The sequence below is a fragment of the Suillus plorans genome (genome assembly GCF_016647745.1).
Source record: "Suillus plorans strain S12 chromosome Unknown HD556scaffold_7, whole genome shotgun sequence".
NCBI classification, from domain to species: domain Eukaryota; kingdom Fungi; phylum Basidiomycota; class Agaricomycetes; order Boletales; family Suillaceae; genus Suillus; species Suillus plorans.
Genome location: NW_024537391.1, coordinates 707,259 through 725,228, shown reverse-complemented (window position 1 = coordinate 725,228; position 17,970 = coordinate 707,259). Strand labels below are relative to the sequence as shown.

Below are 17,970 nucleotides of genomic sequence, written 5' to 3'. Positions count from 1 at the left end.
CACCGGCACCAGCCCCCGTTAATGCTGGCCATAGATGATTACACCACTATATCTCTGCTATAACCCCACCCTGCATCATATATTTTGCTTGTCATCAACGCCATAGTGTATATGCTACGTCCACTCTTCTCTTTTGGCACGCCTTCGCCTTTTCTCCTGCACTTATTCCTTGTCTTCGGTCCTTTACTTTCGAGACATCTTTTCCTGCCTGTCTTTTTTGACTGCGGGTTTCAATGAGTTTGGCGCGAACCATTGTCATTCTCGTCGTTCATTACGTTTTGTTGCTGCAGTACAATAATTGCTATCATCCATTTGTCCACTTTTCTGTCATCCTTGAATCTACAGTACTAGTTCCGGTGTCATCCTTGGTCTCGTCGCAATACCCCCTGTAGTTTTGTAGCTCCATTTTCATTCTAACCAGATATATCGCTGGCCCGGGCCTAGTCCGTGCTCATTCGCTTGTACTTGTTGTCCCTTGACCGCCGAATGCAAGCAAAGTTTCGTCACACTCATTTGTTTTGCTACTGAAGCAAGGAAATAAATATGCTGCACGAAACCAGGGATGTGTGGTACATGCATGTTGAAAAGAAGAGATAAATGGTGATACAGGGTCAGCCTACATGTTTGGTAAATCCCATGCGACGGGCATACTCTCGTTCCTCTTCAACCGTCAGTCGGTCCGAACCTGACCAATTTGCTGAACTCGTCCGTGCTCTAAACCGGCTCTGTCTCGTCCTGAACAACTCCTCCATTCGCAGTGGCCGGATCGCTCCGAATATGTCATCCGGGTCAACTGTGCTTTGCGTTTGCAACGCCTGTCGGAGCTCCGGTGACTGGGCCCAATCAGGAGGATCAAACGTCCGTGGCCGATCTTCATCTTCCGAGTCAGAGTATTCGCTGTTAATGTCAGGAAGTTCAATACTCTCGCTGGGAACTTCAGGTGGCTGTTGCTTAGCTGCCCGTATCTGGGCCATCGCACGTGCTGCCATCTGATTCTGCACCATGGCGGACGGAAGCTTATCTTCGTTCTCCTGTGGTGCAACCTTAGCTTTTCCCTTGGGAGGACCAACTTTGGTAGATTTCACTTCGGTAGCTGCAGATTTAACTGCTGATGACCCAGCGACATTCTGCGAGGCATTATAGGTCGCAGAAGACACAAGCGCAGATGACGCGGGGACCTTGATGTTCTTGGAAGCAGAAGCGACTTTTGCTGCGGGAGTGACCAAACTGGATTTCGCCAACTTGGAAGGAAGAGTATCTTTCTTGTCTTTTGAAGGCGGCTTTTTAACTTCGGGTTTCTTATCGTCGATGGTGATCTTCCGCTTCTTCGTCGCGTCTTCCTCCGTCTTCTTAAGCACAGCAGTTTTGAGAGGCCGCTTTTCTGTAGTCTCGTCGCGTTCGCGTTTGCGCTTCTCGGATTCCTCCTTAATCTTTTTTTCCTCCTCAACAGCACGTGACTTCTCTTCATCTGCTTTGCGAGCAAGCGCTGCCTGGCGCCTCGCCTCCATCTCCTTGAGACGGGTGGCCTTTTTGTTGGCTTCTTCTTCTTGCTATACAACACTTTGAGTCCCACGAAACACTCGAGGTGAGGGTGAACAAATACCTTCTTCGCAGCAGCAGCTGCAAGCTGTAGGCTCTTAACCTCTGGCTTGGCCTTTTTGCCCGTACCAAGCATACTATTGACGAGCTTTGTGGCTTGACCGAAAAATCCAGCCTGTGACTGCTGGGAAGACGAAGATGTCGAAGCCATGGATAATTGGCTCTCGCTTCGCGGAATGCCACCAGACTTCGGTTGTTACTGTGAGTATTAAGAATACTGACAATTGAATTGTACATGCCTCGATAAGAGTAATAGTCGGCTGGCCAGCCTTGAGGACATTGCCCAGATCGCTCGTATACATAATTGACTCTGGGTCGGCTTCTGGTTCGGAGACATTGGATTCATTGTCCTGAAGCTGAGCCGCATCACCGTGTATATCCATGGGAAAGGTACTGGGGATTATGCCCTCATCTCGCTGCACTGCATTCTTCGCTGAATTACCAGTCAGGTCACTTCCGGTTCTGGTGAGTCCCTGAGATTCGGTAGGAAGTGAACTCCATGTCATGCTGTCCTCCTTGTTATTGAAGTTGAAAGCAGTCCATCCCTGTTCGCTTGCGGCCAACTTCTCCTCAAGAGGCCAACTATCATCATCGTCATCTTCAAGTGTAGCAAATTTTGCCCGATGAATCTGGGATTCTGAACCATCTGCGTATTCAGCGTCTTGGGTAGAGGGCATCCAGGCTGGAATGTCCTCTACTTGATCAAAGACAGCATCCGACAATGTGTTTAATTGCGAAGATTGTTGCATACCGCCTGCCTGTGGAAGACGTGACGAAGGAGACGACGTAAGTCTTGCCGCTAGACCCAGGGATATTGGTGAAGGAAGCGTAAAGGTTGTTGCTGGCAAATTGAAAGAGAATTCTTTGGCGAGGGGTGCGATCTGCTTCAAGACAGGAGGCATGAACACTGGAGGAGGTTGCCTATTAAACACTGGACCAGGAGGAGGAACGAAGCTGGAGCCAGAAGTACGAGTGGGAGGTGGGGAGTTGGGTGGGGTTGTTGAGACACTCTCATCCGCTGCAGACGCAGATTGAAGGGCTACCGGGCTCTCATTAGTCACGATGTCAGAGTGAACATCTTCAGTTGCCGGCTGGGATTCTTTAGCGTTTAGCGTGGAGAAGTCTTCTGACTCTGTGACCTGTTCTTCATTGATCTTGTTCCTCTCTGCTACTCTCGCTTCTGCGGCAGCACGAGCTTCAGCAAGTGCAGCGGCTGCCACACCACCACCGAGGGACTTCCCCATGCTTTTACCCGCGCGAGCACCAAGACCTTCAACTGTACGTTTGAACACCCCAATGAAACTAGCTTCTTCCTCCTTGTCGTTCAGTGGTTCCCAGTGCTCCTCAGGGAGATGCACAGCTCTAGTCGGCACCAGGATGGATGAAGGAGTCTGAGTCGGCATAGCTGCCCCCTGGTTCAAAGGTGGGTCCTTCAAATTTTGTGGAGCAGAATCAGACTTGGAAGCCTTGGCCACCTTCGCTCTACGCCCCTCGCTGGTCTTGTCTGAAGCTAAAGGTGCAGCAGCCATGTCACCACTTTTCCGCTTCAAAGGAGCAACGGTGTTGCCAGAGGGACCCGTTGCGCCGATACCAGGGCCGAGAATGCTTGCCTTATTATGCACGATGCCTTCCATGGCTTTCACTTCTCTAGCCTTCATTAGCCATGACGTACGTTTGCCCAGTGCGGAAGGTTGCGCTTGTGCTGGAGCAGCTGACGCAAAATTCCCAGCGCCCGTAGATGATTCTCCTACGACGCGCATCGACTTACGTAGAGGAGATGGAGCGCGAAGTGTTGGAAATTGCGGTGCGCTGCTCTTGTGCGCAAGAGTACGAGACGGTGAGTCATTAAGTGGAACTACCATAGTAGTTGAATCAGGAGCGGAACTGGACGCAGGTAGAATGGGCAGCGGAGCGGTCAATGCATCCCTGACATGCGTGATCGGAGAGCTGACTGCTGGTATCTGCGGAAGTGGTTGAGTGTGATTGCCAGTGCGTGCCTCTCGAGCGTGGGTATGTTTCGGTGAGTCAAGGGGAACAGAACGCAAGGCGTCAAGTGGTGATACCATCGTGTCCTCTACCTCTGGGGCTGGATCATCCTCTACTAGATCCGGATCATGACTGACATGCTTGCCCACAATCGTGCCTGCGGGCTTGGACTGAGGAAGAACTCGCTCAGCACAGTCACTGTCTGCATGAGAATGCGTGGACTCCGCGTTCTGCTTGGCGTGAAGAAGTGCTTGATGAAAGCTGTTGACAGGTGGCTGATTCTCCTTGCATATGTCCTCCTCCTGCAGAACAGGCGTTTTTCTCAATACATCAGTCTTCAAAGAAAAGAAATACCTCGAGAGACGAAAGAGTGGAATTTTGCGCCTTTGCAGCTGCTGAAGTGGCTGCTCTGGTTCGCTTGGGTGCGGCCTTCTTTCGAGCAGGTGTCTTGACGAGGTCTATAATGGCTCTACAGATGCTCAGAGTAGAGAAAATTATGTATCAGTTCACGCACTCTTGCTTTGGGCCAGCCAAGATATTCTCGAGATAATCGTCTAAGAAGATAAAGCCGTGTGTTTGGACCTGGTCCTCGAATAATTGCCGACATGGATCCTTTGCCATAGACATGCGAATAGAAGTTGTCCATGCTACGATTCCTGGCGCTGGGTGCGCCATACTTACCTTCGCGTTCACTGTTGTAAACTGTGAGCAATTGAAGGGTATTCACAGTAGTTGAGTGCGACTAGCTAGCACCAAACAATGCATCAACAACGCGCACGTCACATGACTGCAACAAATTCGCGCCATAAGTAACTTAGCAACTTAGTCAGGTTCAACGATTTTCAAGTAAATAGACATAAACAGTAAGTAGACATATACTTGTATGAATCATGTAAGGCAAATAAGGAGCAAATAAGGAACTTTATGATTTCCTGATGCTAAGGATGAATATTAAATATTAATGCTTGGTAACCATCTCAGTCTGATATACCATCATAGCAATCCTCTAACATTTCAAGGTCCTCCATGATTACCTGTAACCCTTCAAGAAACTCCGCCCTTCTTTCTGCTTTTTTTCGGTCAAACAACCACGGGCAGTCAATGTTAATGCACTCAATTGGCTCTGCATTTGCGGATGACGCGCACGACGCGCATACCCGTTGTGCATCCAGGAACCGGCCTTCTCCTTTTCGTATTTGGTCAAGGATGGCGGGCATTGTTTCTTGGGGCATTCTCCGACACCTTTCGCATATTCCTGTCGTGAATTCATTAACCTTGAAGAGAGGCAAAAGATAAGAGTGCCTACCGTCTGAAGACAAGCCACCGCATGCAAGACACTGGGAACTCTGAAAATGTTCATCTATCTTCAACCGATTTGCTGCGATCCTCTGTTTTTTGGGAGACATTGCAAGAGGATTTGGATTATCAACTCGGATAGCCTTCGGCATATCGTCAAACCAAGTTCTGACGTCAGCACCTATCAGATTGAAAACACGTTCGAGCGGTGGAATCAGAATGCGGGATATGTAATACGAAGCGTCTAATTGCATGTGCCTAGATTGTGGTTAGCAGCAGTTCGGATTCACGGCAAAAGCAAAGATAAAGGACGCACTTATTTTGCAATAATTCTTCTGGGGACACCGCCCTGTCCACAAGCCGCGCCTGGGGACCACCTCTTATGATCACGTATGGAATTCGGTCGCCATACTGAACCTCGTCGTTTTCGTCCTCTATCATTCTTCGAGCGGCAACAGCTACCCCTGGTGGAGGTGGTGCCTTTTCACTGATGTAACCTCGTTCCAGTACATGTAATGCATCAATAGGTTTTCACGCACGAATATGTCCCCATCTTGACTTCCTTTGCAAATATGAAATCTTGTATTGAGACTTGGTTTTGAAGAATTTTAGTCCATGACTGGTAGCAATAGTCCTTTACTTGACTGAGATCCTGGGTACGAAATAAAATTCTTGCCGCGAATTTAGGCAAGGGGTCGTGTCACGAGAATACAAAAAGAAACTCACTTCAAACACGTTTCTGTCATTTTTGACTGAGCAGGTACCCCATCACGACGGATAGTTTCGATCCCCTTCGCATCGAATGCGGGGACAGTCTCGTCTGGATTCTCAAATTTGAATCCAACATATTTTTTCTTCGCCATCAATAGACATGGCAAATACACCTAGTCTAAACATTAGTAGTCAACTCATTTATCTCGGAATGTATAGACCTTTTCAAATTTCAATTTGATGGGTGCTGGATTCATCGCCGTAATCGTATCCGCGATATCATAGCCGGTGTGGAAAGCCTGCTCTTTTGTCTTCCCTTGAAGGTATATGAACAGAGAGTCTGTGTCCCCGTAAACAACCCTAGCTCCCCATTTAGCATTGCTATCGATGACTTCTATGGCCTGACTCCACTTTCAGGCTCATACAAAACAACATGGCTGAAATACCAACCTTTTCCAAGGTTTCTCTGCCGCTTTGTACGATACTGTCTGCAATCTCAACAGCAGGCATACGGCCAGAGTATGTTGCGCCTGTATATCCATAGGTGACATTAGCGATGTATTTCAAACTGAGCTGGCGGGCGTTCAGAACCCGACTAAGTGCCTGTGTGACCGTGGTTATTGAAGTCAGAATTGACGACATACGCATTACCTTGTCAGTTTTCGAACCCTTCATCGCCTGTTTGACCATTACTCGGGTGTCCAACAACTCCGTGAGCATGCGCGCAAGCAAACCCTTCCTCACTTCAGGCTTCACATACATAATGCCATTCGGGGCGACTATAGCCGAGAACTTAAGACGAGCATGAAGCCCATAAAAGAGATAACTGACCTGTTATGTGGTCTCGCAAGTTTTCCAAGAGTCCATGTGGTCTTTGGAGATCCACGACACCAAACCTGTTACGACCCTGGAAGTCGACTATTCTCCCGAGGCAGGTTGAGTAGCAATAATTGTAAGCGATCATAATTGATGGATAAAGTGATTGGAAGTCGAGCACGACGACAGGTCCGTTGTAAAAGGCGGAGAGGGGTTCCATAATGAGAGGCATACATTCTGCAGCATTTTGTTTTCCAACCTAAAAGACAGTGTCAACTGATTTCGAAGAATGGTATCATTCAGACTCACATCCTGTTTGCTAGGAGATAGGAGAACAAAGCTTTCTGGCTTCGCAATGCGGAACATGAATGACTCCACTTTAAACTGTGAGCCTCGACTGATTACGGAGTAAAAGTCGACTCCAAAGACACGCGCAAACTCTCTGTCGGCGCCATATATGAGGACTTGAATTAGATTGGATTGAAGACTCACGCATTTTTTGTGGTTGTTTCGGCTTCTTGGAGGATCTCCAGTGTCAATATCGTCCGTTCAAGGAAGTAGCGAAGGACACGGGAAGTGTGCACGGGATCTGTACTATTATACCAAGTCGTTAGGACCTCAGGAGTATAACGAGGGACCCTGTGCAGATGAGTGGTGAAATAGTGGTGATGGATTTGGTCAGCATACCTTCTACGCAGTAACTGGAAGGCCACATTTTCGAAAGAATATATGGACAGTGTCTGCTCAACTCGCATAATTCTCCAGACATTGAACACATGCCGACCAGTGACCTTGAACGTGGTTGTTGTCCTCTGGCTCCATTGATAGTTTCCTGCAGCATCATTCTTGTTAGGAGCTCGAGATATAAGCTCGCCAACGTCAAAACCTTCACATGTATTAATTACCAAAAATTGGAAAAGACCTTGCACGAACCATAATGGTTTCCTCGAGCACTGAGATAGCCCCAAGATGCTGATTGAACATTCCAGCCGACGATGATATCCGGATCAAAGTCAACTACTATGTCAACTATCCGATTGAGTAACTCCAGTTCGTCAGCGACAATCTCCAACGGGAAATCGCGTATTCGACGAGGATCCAGTTGCGCATTCTTAACTGCCAGGATGCCTCGTTCGTGAAACACTGAATGAATATTATCATCCCCGAGAGCGAAGAAGATTGCAACAATCCCGTCAACATTTGCGTCAGGTACTTTATTACCACGTGAAGGAGCTAGCAACGAAAGTGAGCACATGGTAAATAGTCATTTCGGGACTCACCAAACATTTCCAGGGAAAACAAGGACATGTGCTGGGCCGCTCTAGTGTTGGAGTCAGATCGAACATGTGGCGTTGACTTCAAGCCATAGGGATTCATTTGGGTACTGCCCTCGATCTATATGACCTCTCATGAGATGTTGCTTTGACATAGTAAATTCAACTTACCTGAGAGCACATCCTGGCCCTTGAGGTCCGCTGAACTGGGTTTTCTTTCAGCCACCTTTTCATTTGAGTTTTGCTCGGAGGTAGGGCTGCATACTCCCATCCCCATGACAGATATGTGCCTTTCAAACGACGCACATTTCTTCCCGCATGAAGCTGACTTCCATGAGACTTCCACTGGTCCAGGGTGTCCAGTCCCTCCCCGCCTTTAAGGTGATACAGTAGACCTGCGTATTCTCTGGGGTGCTCTGGAGCATCTGCGCGCTTGGAGTAATAAGGATTACGATAAAGCCTTCGGGGGCCACCATATGTCTCAATAGTCCTGAAAAGTTCAGAGGAGGATGGCGGTGGTACAGCGAATACGAATGCCGTGGTTGGGCTTGAGGTAGGTGGTATATGTCTTGAAAACGAAACTCTTGGTAAGGTCGGCTGTAAAATGCTTTCAATGCGTTCAACGCGATCGTCTCGGCGTTCCTTTCTTGTTTCTGTTGAGCGAATTGTAGGGCCCTGTGAATTCTTCGGCCTTCCCGATACATCAATCGACTGTTCACATCGAAATAGGAATGGGTTTTCTTCGATATCGCATCCGACACTATTATCAGCTGAATTAGATGAGCTAGGGGATAATCCTCGCTGTGTTGAGGGCTCTATAGGAACCATCGATGGTAGCGCATGTCTGCTTGAAACCATTCAATACTGATCGATATATGGTAGCTTCAACAATTACATCATCGGTGTAGTCGCATCGTAGGCGACCTCGTTACTGATGTACCGCATTCTCCTAAATATCCACAAATGAAAAACCCTTCCATGGAAGTAAGTGTGCTCACTTAGCAGGAGTTGCTGAAGGCTCTGAAGATGCTGAAAGACTCTTCGCTCGTTTGCAGCTGTTCTCACTTCAATGATGACTTTTAAAAGAAGGAGTGGCCTACATTTCCAGATCGCGCCATGAATGTGGGAATGAATTTGTTCGGGGAAGTTCTCGCGTAGGAGAGCCGGGTCTGCTGAGAAAAGTATGAGCACATGAGCCAGGGAAAATAAGTGATTGAACCTTTCGTTCCCATTGATGGTAGCTTCAGCCTCGCCAGAAGGATTGGGTACATCCATCTCAAAGAGAGGAGGCCCTTCTTCGGCCAACTGATCATTAGCAGCAGCGTCAGGTTCTGCAATGGTGTCCCCCGCCTGCAAGTCCGCCCACTCTTGGTCTTCGCGGTCCATCAGTTGACTCATCTCCTGTGTAGAAAGTAACATCTCGTCAACATCGACATCCGTACTTTGCGGTGGTCCTTCCCGATTTATCGAAGACCCATACTGTGTCGCTTGTGCGAAAGGATTTTCGCTGTCCCCGGCTTCCAAAATATGAGTGCTCTGTCCATTATGACCAGTGGCCTCTTTACGAGCCGGCCTCCAAGTTCTCCACTCAGCCTCCCAGAAGGCTTCTACACTCTCAAAAGTGGTCATCACCCATTTCTCCCAAAGTCCCGCACCGTCTGCGAAAGTGGGCTCGAGGTCTCTTTCTTTTTCAATGCGTTTCCTGACTTCCTCCCACCACCTCACTTCCGCAACCCACTCGCCCCCATGGCCCCTCGACCTCTTGCTTAAATCAATAGGAAGCGCAGGGGTTGGAGAGAGGCCCTTGGCAAGTCTTCGACGTCTTTCGTCATCCCACAGTTCACGAACACTCAGAACAAATGGTTCAGAAGGTAAAGGCGGTGAGGGTATTGCCAATTTGTGGTGGATGTTGCGTGCGGACAAAAGACGGCGGTTTAGAATTTGATGAGCAGCAACATCAACTTCAAGCGGCATGCGGGATTGACGAAAGTATGGTGATATCTTGAATGTTGTTGGCTCCGTCATTTCAGTATCGATTTCTTCGTGTCCTCGCTGCCAGACCTCCGCGATATTCATCCAGCCACATCCATAGAGCCCAAAATCGCACATGAACTGCAGGATGTAGCTCAAATGGCTTTCGTAAACGCGAAAGCGTGTTCGCATAACAGTTCCGGACTGCAATATAGTGACAGCACGATTGACAAAGGCAGGGTCTGCAATAAGAATCTTCAAGAACGGCGTATAAGACGAGTGAAATCCATAGAAGTGAACGCCTTTCACGAGAAGTACACCCCGAACAAACTGTGATTTGCGCGAATGTGGATTGCGCTTCATCGAGATGGCAATAGCATGGTTCAAAGAACGAGATAACTTTGCGATGTACTGGCTCACTGACTGGAGTCAGCACGAAAACATCCTGAATTAACTGAATCCACACACCATTTTCGGGACTCAATTTACCCTCATACTCAACAAAAAAATAAGGGTACACTTGATGCACATGTACACATGCTTTCGTTCCTGTGGACGATGCGCCATAAATACGGATCACAGGCACTCGAGGGAGAGATGCGTTGTCGAGAGGGCCAGGAGAGGCTACAGTGTAGTCAATTTGGTTGATGAGTACTCGGAGTGTAGCCTCCTGCGAGTCCATGAAACCTAATTGTTGTACAGTATGAACAGCGTGGAAGAAATGTCACTCAGCGCATGCACTGAATGCAAATATCAGTGAGGGGCCCTATACTGGCGGCTGAGTCAAGTTAGACGTGGACGCGCTTGTCACATGCAAGTCAAGTCACATGTTCAAGCAAATGTTGAACGTTCAAGTGAGCTGCACACGCTAATCTCACTCGAACTACAAAATCTACTCTCTTTCACTGGTCTAATGGTATTGAATAAGCGCGCGATTCATAACGACTAATCACAACTGATTGATCCTCCTTTCATGGTGAATGACAGATATAACTTGCTGCCCAATCCACGTCTTGCCTGGCTCAATCTTCGCAAATCCCCTCACATGACCCGGCTCGACACAAACATACCTTTCCCTACGGAGTGTTAGCATCCAAGTGCATGAACCAGTATAAACGCTCACCATCCCCCATCTTCCATGTCTCCCATTTTCACACCTGCAACCTGCTGAGGGTTCCAGACAACAACGTCCTTTAGCTCCCGAACCGTAATCTCTACACCACCTCCTGGCCACGTGACCTCATATTTGCCCCCTGCATCTTCGTACACAGAGTCAGTGAACTGACGAACGTCAACTCCTGCTCTAGTCTCGACTTTCGGTTTGTTTCTGGCTTCTTCAGATGCCTCTGTTTTGTCAAAATAACTTTTGCTCTGCAATGGGAAAACAAGGACGTCATTTGCAGGGGCCCTAATATAGTTGTGGAACAAAGCCTGGAATTCAAGGTTGTCTGGTGGGTAAGCCGTGGAGGTCGACGTATTCGTGACGTGCAGATCAGTACTAATCTGATGCTCGGCCAGGGCAACGATATAAGCCAGATGGAATGGTTTGTCGTACTTTGCTGTGATACCCGCAGTTGGCTCAAGCGCTGAGAGAAAATATATCAAGCGACACAAATCCAGTGAGATGGTACTTACTGAGTCTCACAGATACCACCTCGTCATTGTCCATTATAATGCTATCGAATTTCCACACTTCATTTCTGGCAAAACCATGCTGGGCAAGTTTCATGTGCTCTGGGTGGCTGGGAGGTCCAAAGCAAGGAAATATAACTGGGATACCTCCCCGCACGGGCTTTGAGCCATCGATAGCGGATTTGGATGAAACGAATAGCCGCTCAATTGACTGAGGTTCGGTGATGGTTCCAGCCTTCCATGAAATGACTGTCGCACCGTACAGAAGTAGTTCCACAGAGGAACCCTATTTCAGGAATCAGGGATGTCTACTTTTAGTCCGGTCTATCACGGACCTTTGCATGAGTCAAAGTGACTCGCCCAGAAACCTGTTTGACTGGCATCTTCGAAGTAGATGGTGAGATTGAGGGACTGAGTTGGCAACTATGAGATATACCCCCTGGGATTACCCTGGGAGGAGGCTAGCGGCCCGGCCCCCGCGACTGATCAAAAGCCTGCCCTTAGCTAGAATCGCTTACTCTTCCACTTTGTTCTTACTTTGTCACTGTCACTCATGACATACAACCTCTCCCACTGTCGACACCTCTTTCACACTTCCTGACTCCCGAACGAGATTGTGTTTATGGTCGGGCCAGGTCGGCCGAGAAAGAAGCCCTCTTATCGGCTTCCTCTGCGATCCTTTCGCGGCGCGGCAGTGACTCTTCAAATAGGCAGATGCGATGCATATGCCGTTACATTCGCCGCAGACCAAAGTTGTCCTGAATCATTGCTAACTTCCTGTTTGTTCAGCGTCTCCAGCTCTATTTTTCACTTGCTATCGGTGCTCTGGCTGCTTTGCTACATCCTCTGAACTTTTGTCATACTGTCATGGCGTCACCTATTCGTTGTAAATTTTGACGAATTGCTACTATCACAACACACGTGATATCAAAGGTCAAGGCGCCTTGTCTCATCACATCCAAGGACTCTTCACTTTGACACCTCCGGCGTGGTTAATTCGTGCGTTTGTATGCAGCATTATCCTTCTTGCCCACTTGACAATTGCGCTATCACGAAACTCGTGATCAAAGGACCAAGCTACCTTGTTTCGTTGCACACGAGGACTCTTTGCTTCGATGCCTCGGGCGTGGTTTATCGGTGCATCGGTGCGCCCGCGTGCAGCATCGCCCTCCTTGACCATGCATGAGGGTTCGATATGCATTATTGCACCATACTATAGTCCATACCTGCACAGAAAGGTGCATCACGCAGCTATATCATACACTGCCTAGGCCCTACCCCGCATGGACAGGGAATACTCATACTACAACTTTGGTGCTATATTGCAAAAAGTCACATGAAGTGCTGCTCGCAGGGCAAGTCATGGTCAAAGCATGCGAGGACGATTTATCGGTGCTTCCGTGCTTCGTGCGGTGACTCAGCCTCGCTGAGTTTATAACCAAGGACATGGATTTACGGTCTCATAAACTCGGTGTACACAGAGCCCTGTCGTGACGTCAAAATGCTGTTACATACTGTCGATCCGATGAGGCTAGTTTCGAGCCAGATCTCGCTTATTCTGAGTTGTCTTGGGTGTATGTTGATCTCTGTGTGCATGCACACAGCGAAGTGGAAGCCCGTTGGGAGTATTCTGCCGGGATTAGTACTGGTTGTCAAAGACTATGGGTGCCTTCCGCTCTGGAACGGGTTGAGATTTTATAGATTTATGTGGACCCCTTGCGGGTGGTCGCTCATGGTTTGTTGGGTTGTGAGTTGTTATGTATGATTGTCCGACACTGATTCAATACTAACGATGGGATATCACAGGGACTTGCAACCCGAGTGATCACGGTGCCCCTCCGTATTGGGCATGCTGTTGATGATTATCGCATAATTTTTCTGATATTTCTCTTCTTCGTGAAGAGGTTACAGTGGACGAATATCTTTTAGTCGGAGGTTAACTGCTTTACCCTCTATATGTACAACAGGATCCGTGATGAAGGTGTTCTTGATGAGTGATATGTCTATTATCCCTCGTGACGGCCTTTGGGGCTAGGTTTGTTGGTGCAGTGACCAGCCTCGTTCCGCCCTTAGCAGCACGAAACTATGACGGTACTACTTGCAATTGGTCAGTTCCGATTCCGTTAAATGTCTCACGAGTACCAGCTCTCGAAGCCGGCATCAGCCACGATAGAGTACTTGCCTCAGCGACGGTACCAACGGGTAGCATGGAGTCAGTGCGATCATCATATTTCTGATATTCTGCACTGGGTAGTTATAGTTGCAAACTTGAACGATAAATATTGGCCTGGTGATTGAATTAAATGCACCTCAGGCTAAACAAAGATACACCCTTCACCTTAATCAAGCTTAATCAAGGACAGATCACTTGCCCTCAACGTTTAATCGCTAGACTCATCACACTTTCCAACACAACCATCTCCAGCCTTGCAACTCTTGTAGAGGTGTAGCAGGCTAGCATCTGACTTATTAAACAGTAAGAAGCCCCCGCGTGATTTCTCAACTGGGACTGAACGTCTCTTGGTACAGCGCCACTGCGATGGAACCCGGATACACCATGGAGGACGTGAGTCTCATCATCAAAATGAACAACATGAAAGTAACACATCATTGTTGCAGATTGCACCTATTGCCGTTCTAATGGACGAGCTGCGCTCGGAAGACGTTCAACTACGCCTCAACGCTATTCACAGCATACCCACGATTGCACTTGCTTTAGGGCCAGATCGTGCCCGTGACGAGCTTGTTCCCTTCTTGCAAGATTCTGTCGATGATGAGGATGAGGTACTACTGGCTTTGGCCAAAGAGCTTGGAAGGAATTTTGAGGAGTACATTGGTGGAAAGCAATTCGCTCATGTGCTGCTTGGCCCCCTGGAGAATTTATCCGCAGTAGAAGAGACCCTGGTACGGGATAAGGTACGCATCCTCAAGAACTGTTGCTGGATCGATTGGTTAATAACTTATACTTTTGCCACCAGGCTGCAGAATCTATCGCCAAAATAGCCGAAGTTCTATCTACTCCGCAAATCGAAGAGTTTTACATCCCACTCCTGAAGCGGCTCTCACAGGGCGAATGGTTTACATCACGCACTTCTTCTGCTGCACTTTATCCTCCGGTTTACAACAAAGTATCGTGGTCAATCCAGGAGGATCTCCGGAAGGGCTTCGCTGCTCTGGGTGCAGATGATACACCTATGGTCAGACGTGCTGCAGCAAAGTGGCTCGGGGTGCGTAATATATATTCTGTCTCTGCGGCGATTGAAATACTAACTTTCTGGCAGCCATTTCTTAAAAACCTGTCAAAGCAACATGTCTTGTCGGATGGGCTACCTATCTACCGCAGACTTCAATCCGATGATCAGGATTCTGTGCGCTTACTCACAGTAGAAGATCTTATTGTTATCGCGAAGCAACTTACGCCACCTGAGGTGAAGGAGCAGCTGTTGAAGCAAATTAGACACAGTATTGCTGATAAGAGCTGGCGAGTGCGATATATGGCTGCAACACATTTTAATGAGGTGCGTCCTTGATGCCAAATTCTACGTTTATCTGGGTACCATAATTTATATTGGCGTTTAGCTCGCAGAAGCCGTCGGCACAGAACTGGTTAGGGAGGAGTTAATAGGGCAATATGTGCAGCTTCTGAAAGATAACGAGGCAGAAGTACGCACAGCGGCTGCAGGCCAAATTCCAGGTATGGTAATCGATACTACTATAGAATATTGCTTGATTCCGCCCTCGACTTTCAGGGTTTTCGAAACTGCTCGAGAAGGAAGTCATCCTTGCACGCATCGTGCCTTGCGTGCGTGACCTCTCGCATGATGCGTCTCAGCACGTGCGAGCCGCTCTTGCAAACCATATCAGTGGCCTTGCACCGCTCTTGGGCAGAGATGCTACTATAGAGCATCTCCTACCCTTGTTCCTTCATCTATTAAAGGACGAATTTCCTGACGTTCGGCTCAATGTCATCAGTAAGCTCGAGACTGTAAATGGTGGTAAGCTTCCTGCCCGTTTGCATGTGAATAGTTCCCTGAAATTGCTATTGTCAGTCATTGATATCGAACTCCTGTCTGATAGTCTTCTTCCCGCCATCATCGAGCTTGCAGAGGATAAGTCATGGCGCGTCAGACAGGCTATCATAGAATATATCCCCCTTCTCGCAACACAACTCGGAAAACCTTTCTTCGACGAGCAACTTGGGAACCTGTGCATGTCCTGGTTGGGTGACACAGTCTTCAGTATACGCGAATCTGCGACCATCAACCTCAAGAAACTGACGGAAGTCTTCGGCGTCGATTGGGCGAAGGTTCAGATTGTCCCTAAGGTTATGGGTATGGGGCAACATCCAAATTACCTCTACAGGATGACCACCGTGCAAGCGATCACAGTACGTGCTTATCTTTACTAGGCTGCAGCGATTTGAGCGGGATCTTCAAATTGTAGACTATCGCACCTTCCCTGAATCTTGCAATTGTTCAAGCTGAGATTATCGGACCGCTCCTGCAGCTTGCTGAAGACCCCATCCCGAACATCCGCTTCAATGTCGCCAAGTCTCTAGAAGTCCTTGCCACTACATATGGAAATACTACGGAGGGTCGCGAATTTGTCCGTAAAAGCATTGTTCCGGTGCTAGAGCAACAGAAAACAGATTCTGACGCAGACGTGCGTTACTTCGCCGCACGGGCCCTTCAAAAAGCGTCAGCGGATATGTTAGGCAAGTGTTGAAAGTACGAAAAAATCATCCGTGGCGTTGACCTCTGTAGCACAGGTTGATTAGGCGGTCTTCGCAGTCTGCACATACCCCTCTCCCTTTGAGTCTTTTTCTCGCACTGACGAACATTCTAAGAGAATAAATAGTAGTGTACCTTCTTTTGTGCTCAATGAATCATGAACTGCAGACAAAACACTGCCTATTATGCTCCCCGTACCAATGCGCAGCACATCTGATTACATTGGCGAAGACTTTCTTTCTTTGACTGGCAGATTCTGTCGTTGGTCTATTGCACACAATGCGTGCCGAGTCTTCCTTAAACTATATAGAAACTGTAATGTATTTGGTACCGCATGATCGGGCTCCCAGTAAGAAAATATGTCGTAGTTACGCGCCTTTGAGAAGCTTGCTCACGATCCCGCAGATCAAGTGGAACTGTGTTTCTTAGATCAATAGTGGCCATTAGGCGTTATAGAGTGTCATGACCCACGCCCAGATCTCATGTGAAGAGGTTCAAACCTAATCTTGTGGGTGGATTGCTTTTCATCACGTGATATCGGCGCGAGGTGGGGGGAGCCAATCAGAGACGAGGTTTGATTAATAAGGTTTGGCGATCTAAATATTAGGTATAAGAATGCGTCTCACTAGATGAGTTGCACTTTTGCCTTCTACCACAACTATCGCAAGTCTGGGAACTTGTTTGCTACATTGTTCCTCTAGTTTTATATCTCTTATAACTTCAGCGCGAGTCGCTTGTCTTAATATCTACAACTCTTCTCCACGCTCCTTTTAATCCCACTCCTTCAATATGCCGGTCATGCGTTCTCTCCTTGTCTTCTTGCCCGCCGCCGCCATGACGTTGATGATTAGCACACCCTTCGCGGTACAGCATGCCCTGGCCAAACCAATCTCAATGCCGTCTTCACCAAAGGCCTTTGACGGGTTCGCGAACATCGCTGCCAGAACGGACAGATTATCCACGCCTAAGCATCTAGCTTCTCATACTACAGCCGTACAAGCTAAGTCACCGAAGGCGCCATCGCGGATAACGGCAGGGCACACAGAACGTAAAGCCGCTAGGAGTGTTCCACACGTGCTGCGTGAACCGTCTGCTGCTAGTGCTCATGGAAGCTCGAACGCGTCAAGCGGCAAGCTTGCTCGTCTACAAAGATATCACCGTCAGGCTTTGCAGCACGCCGCAAATTACCGTACGTTGGTAAAGTGGGGATTGTTTGTAGCCTTTACTTATCGTTCTCGTATAGACAACCTGGCCTCAAATGCAACGTCTGCGTCCGCTTCCGACCCCGCATTCCAACAGCAGGCCTCAACAGAGCTCTCTGGATTCAATACGAACTTTGTGGGCTTCACTTCTGTTCTAGGAGAACTTGGCGGCGACAACGGCGTCGCAAACCTAGATCCCACCAACAACCTAGAGACCTTGCTAGAGAGCATTATCAACGCCAACAAAGACATCCTCACGGTCACTTACAACCTTGTTGTCTCATTGCCTATTGTCGGTCCGATCTTGGGTCCCAGTAAGTCCCAGTCATCTTTTATGTGCGTAGCGGCTATGAATTGTCTTTCTAGTCGTATATGATCTCAAATGTACTCTGGACGACCTCCTGGACATCGTCGAGAATCTGACCGATGCTATCATCAATGCGATACAACCCCTCCTTCAGGCTGTTCTCGGCAAGGCTGTGACCGCGACATGCGCGTCTGGCGTCCAGGTTGTAGGTCTTTGCATATAACATCGGGTTAGACTCGATTTCTTCTATAACTACAGACTATATATCTATAGAGCACACGCGTTGACACTTCTATTAGAGCGCGCGTACAGATTTGTTTTGTACTTACCTTGCCACTGTATTATCACGGACTTCCTCATGCTTTTTAAACTATCTATGCTGTTCGTTCGACTACCTCCCTGAAAAGACGAAATAGTCCATTATCATGGATTTCGATTCAAGTATG

The 17,970-nt window shown here is 48.2% G+C and overlaps 5 protein-coding genes across 5 annotated transcripts; 2 read left to right on the top strand and 3 right to left on the bottom strand.

Moving 5' to 3' along the window:
- Positions 1 to 521: 521 nt before the first annotated feature.
- Positions 522 to 4,347, bottom strand: HD556DRAFT_1286059 (uncharacterized protein). Its single transcript, XM_041299336.1, has 5 exons — positions 4,100 to 4,347; positions 3,940 to 4,054; positions 1,839 to 3,887; positions 1,604 to 1,786; positions 522 to 1,550 (listed from the first exon to the last, which is right to left on the bottom strand). The coding sequence occupies exons 1-5, from the start codon at positions 4,258 to 4,260 to the stop codon at positions 612 to 614; spliced, it is 3,447 nt and encodes a 1,148-aa protein (XP_041165080.1). The 5' UTR covers positions 4,261 to 4,347; the 3' UTR covers positions 522 to 611.
- A 64-nt stretch (positions 4,348 to 4,411) lies between these two features.
- On the bottom strand, positions 4,412 to 10,465 carry HD556DRAFT_1338707 (uncharacterized protein). The gene is made up of 20 exons (XM_041302006.1): positions 10,122 to 10,465; positions 8,902 to 10,072; positions 8,783 to 8,851; positions 8,681 to 8,737; positions 8,578 to 8,631; positions 7,854 to 8,526; positions 7,689 to 7,803; positions 7,342 to 7,641; positions 7,096 to 7,294; positions 6,901 to 7,047; positions 6,718 to 6,850; positions 6,424 to 6,667; positions 6,244 to 6,371; positions 6,043 to 6,195; positions 5,814 to 5,993; positions 5,608 to 5,765; positions 5,421 to 5,552; positions 5,198 to 5,368; positions 4,892 to 5,139; positions 4,412 to 4,840 (listed from the first exon to the last, which is right to left on the bottom strand). The coding sequence occupies exons 1-20, from the start codon at positions 10,333 to 10,335 to the stop codon at positions 4,563 to 4,565; spliced, it is 4,824 nt and encodes a 1,607-aa protein (XP_041165079.1). The 5' UTR covers positions 10,336 to 10,465; the 3' UTR covers positions 4,412 to 4,562.
- HD556DRAFT_1338702 (galactose mutarotase-like domain-containing protein) lies at positions 10,457 to 11,865 on the bottom strand. The gene is made up of 4 exons (XM_041302005.1): positions 11,621 to 11,865; positions 11,289 to 11,571; positions 10,777 to 11,239; positions 10,457 to 10,729 (listed from the first exon to the last, which is right to left on the bottom strand). Exons 1-4 carry the CDS (start codon positions 11,666 to 11,668, stop codon positions 10,603 to 10,605), a joined length of 921 nt encoding a protein of 306 aa, XP_041165078.1. The 5' UTR covers positions 11,669 to 11,865; the 3' UTR covers positions 10,457 to 10,602.
- Positions 11,866 to 13,611: 1,746 nt separating this feature from the next.
- Positions 13,612 to 16,332, top strand: HD556DRAFT_1338698 (ARM repeat-containing protein). Its single transcript, XM_041302004.1, has 10 exons — positions 13,612 to 13,761; positions 13,815 to 13,851; positions 13,905 to 14,201; positions 14,264 to 14,512; positions 14,567 to 14,803; positions 14,865 to 14,979; positions 15,035 to 15,280; positions 15,335 to 15,672; positions 15,729 to 15,999; positions 16,054 to 16,332. Exons 2-10 carry the CDS (start codon positions 13,825 to 13,827, stop codon positions 16,056 to 16,058), a joined length of 1,785 nt encoding a protein of 594 aa, XP_041165077.1. The 5' UTR covers positions 13,612 to 13,761; positions 13,815 to 13,824; the 3' UTR covers positions 16,059 to 16,332.
- Positions 16,333 to 16,909: 577 nt separating this feature from the next.
- HD556DRAFT_1228840 (uncharacterized protein) lies at positions 16,910 to 17,747 on the top strand (the record flags this gene model as incomplete). Its single annotated transcript, XM_041297253.1, has 3 exons — positions 16,910 to 17,204; positions 17,259 to 17,531; positions 17,584 to 17,747. 3 exons carry the CDS (start codon positions 16,910 to 16,912, stop codon positions 17,745 to 17,747), a joined length of 732 nt encoding a protein of 243 aa, XP_041165076.1.
- Between the last annotated feature and the right edge of the window lie 223 nt (positions 17,748 to 17,970).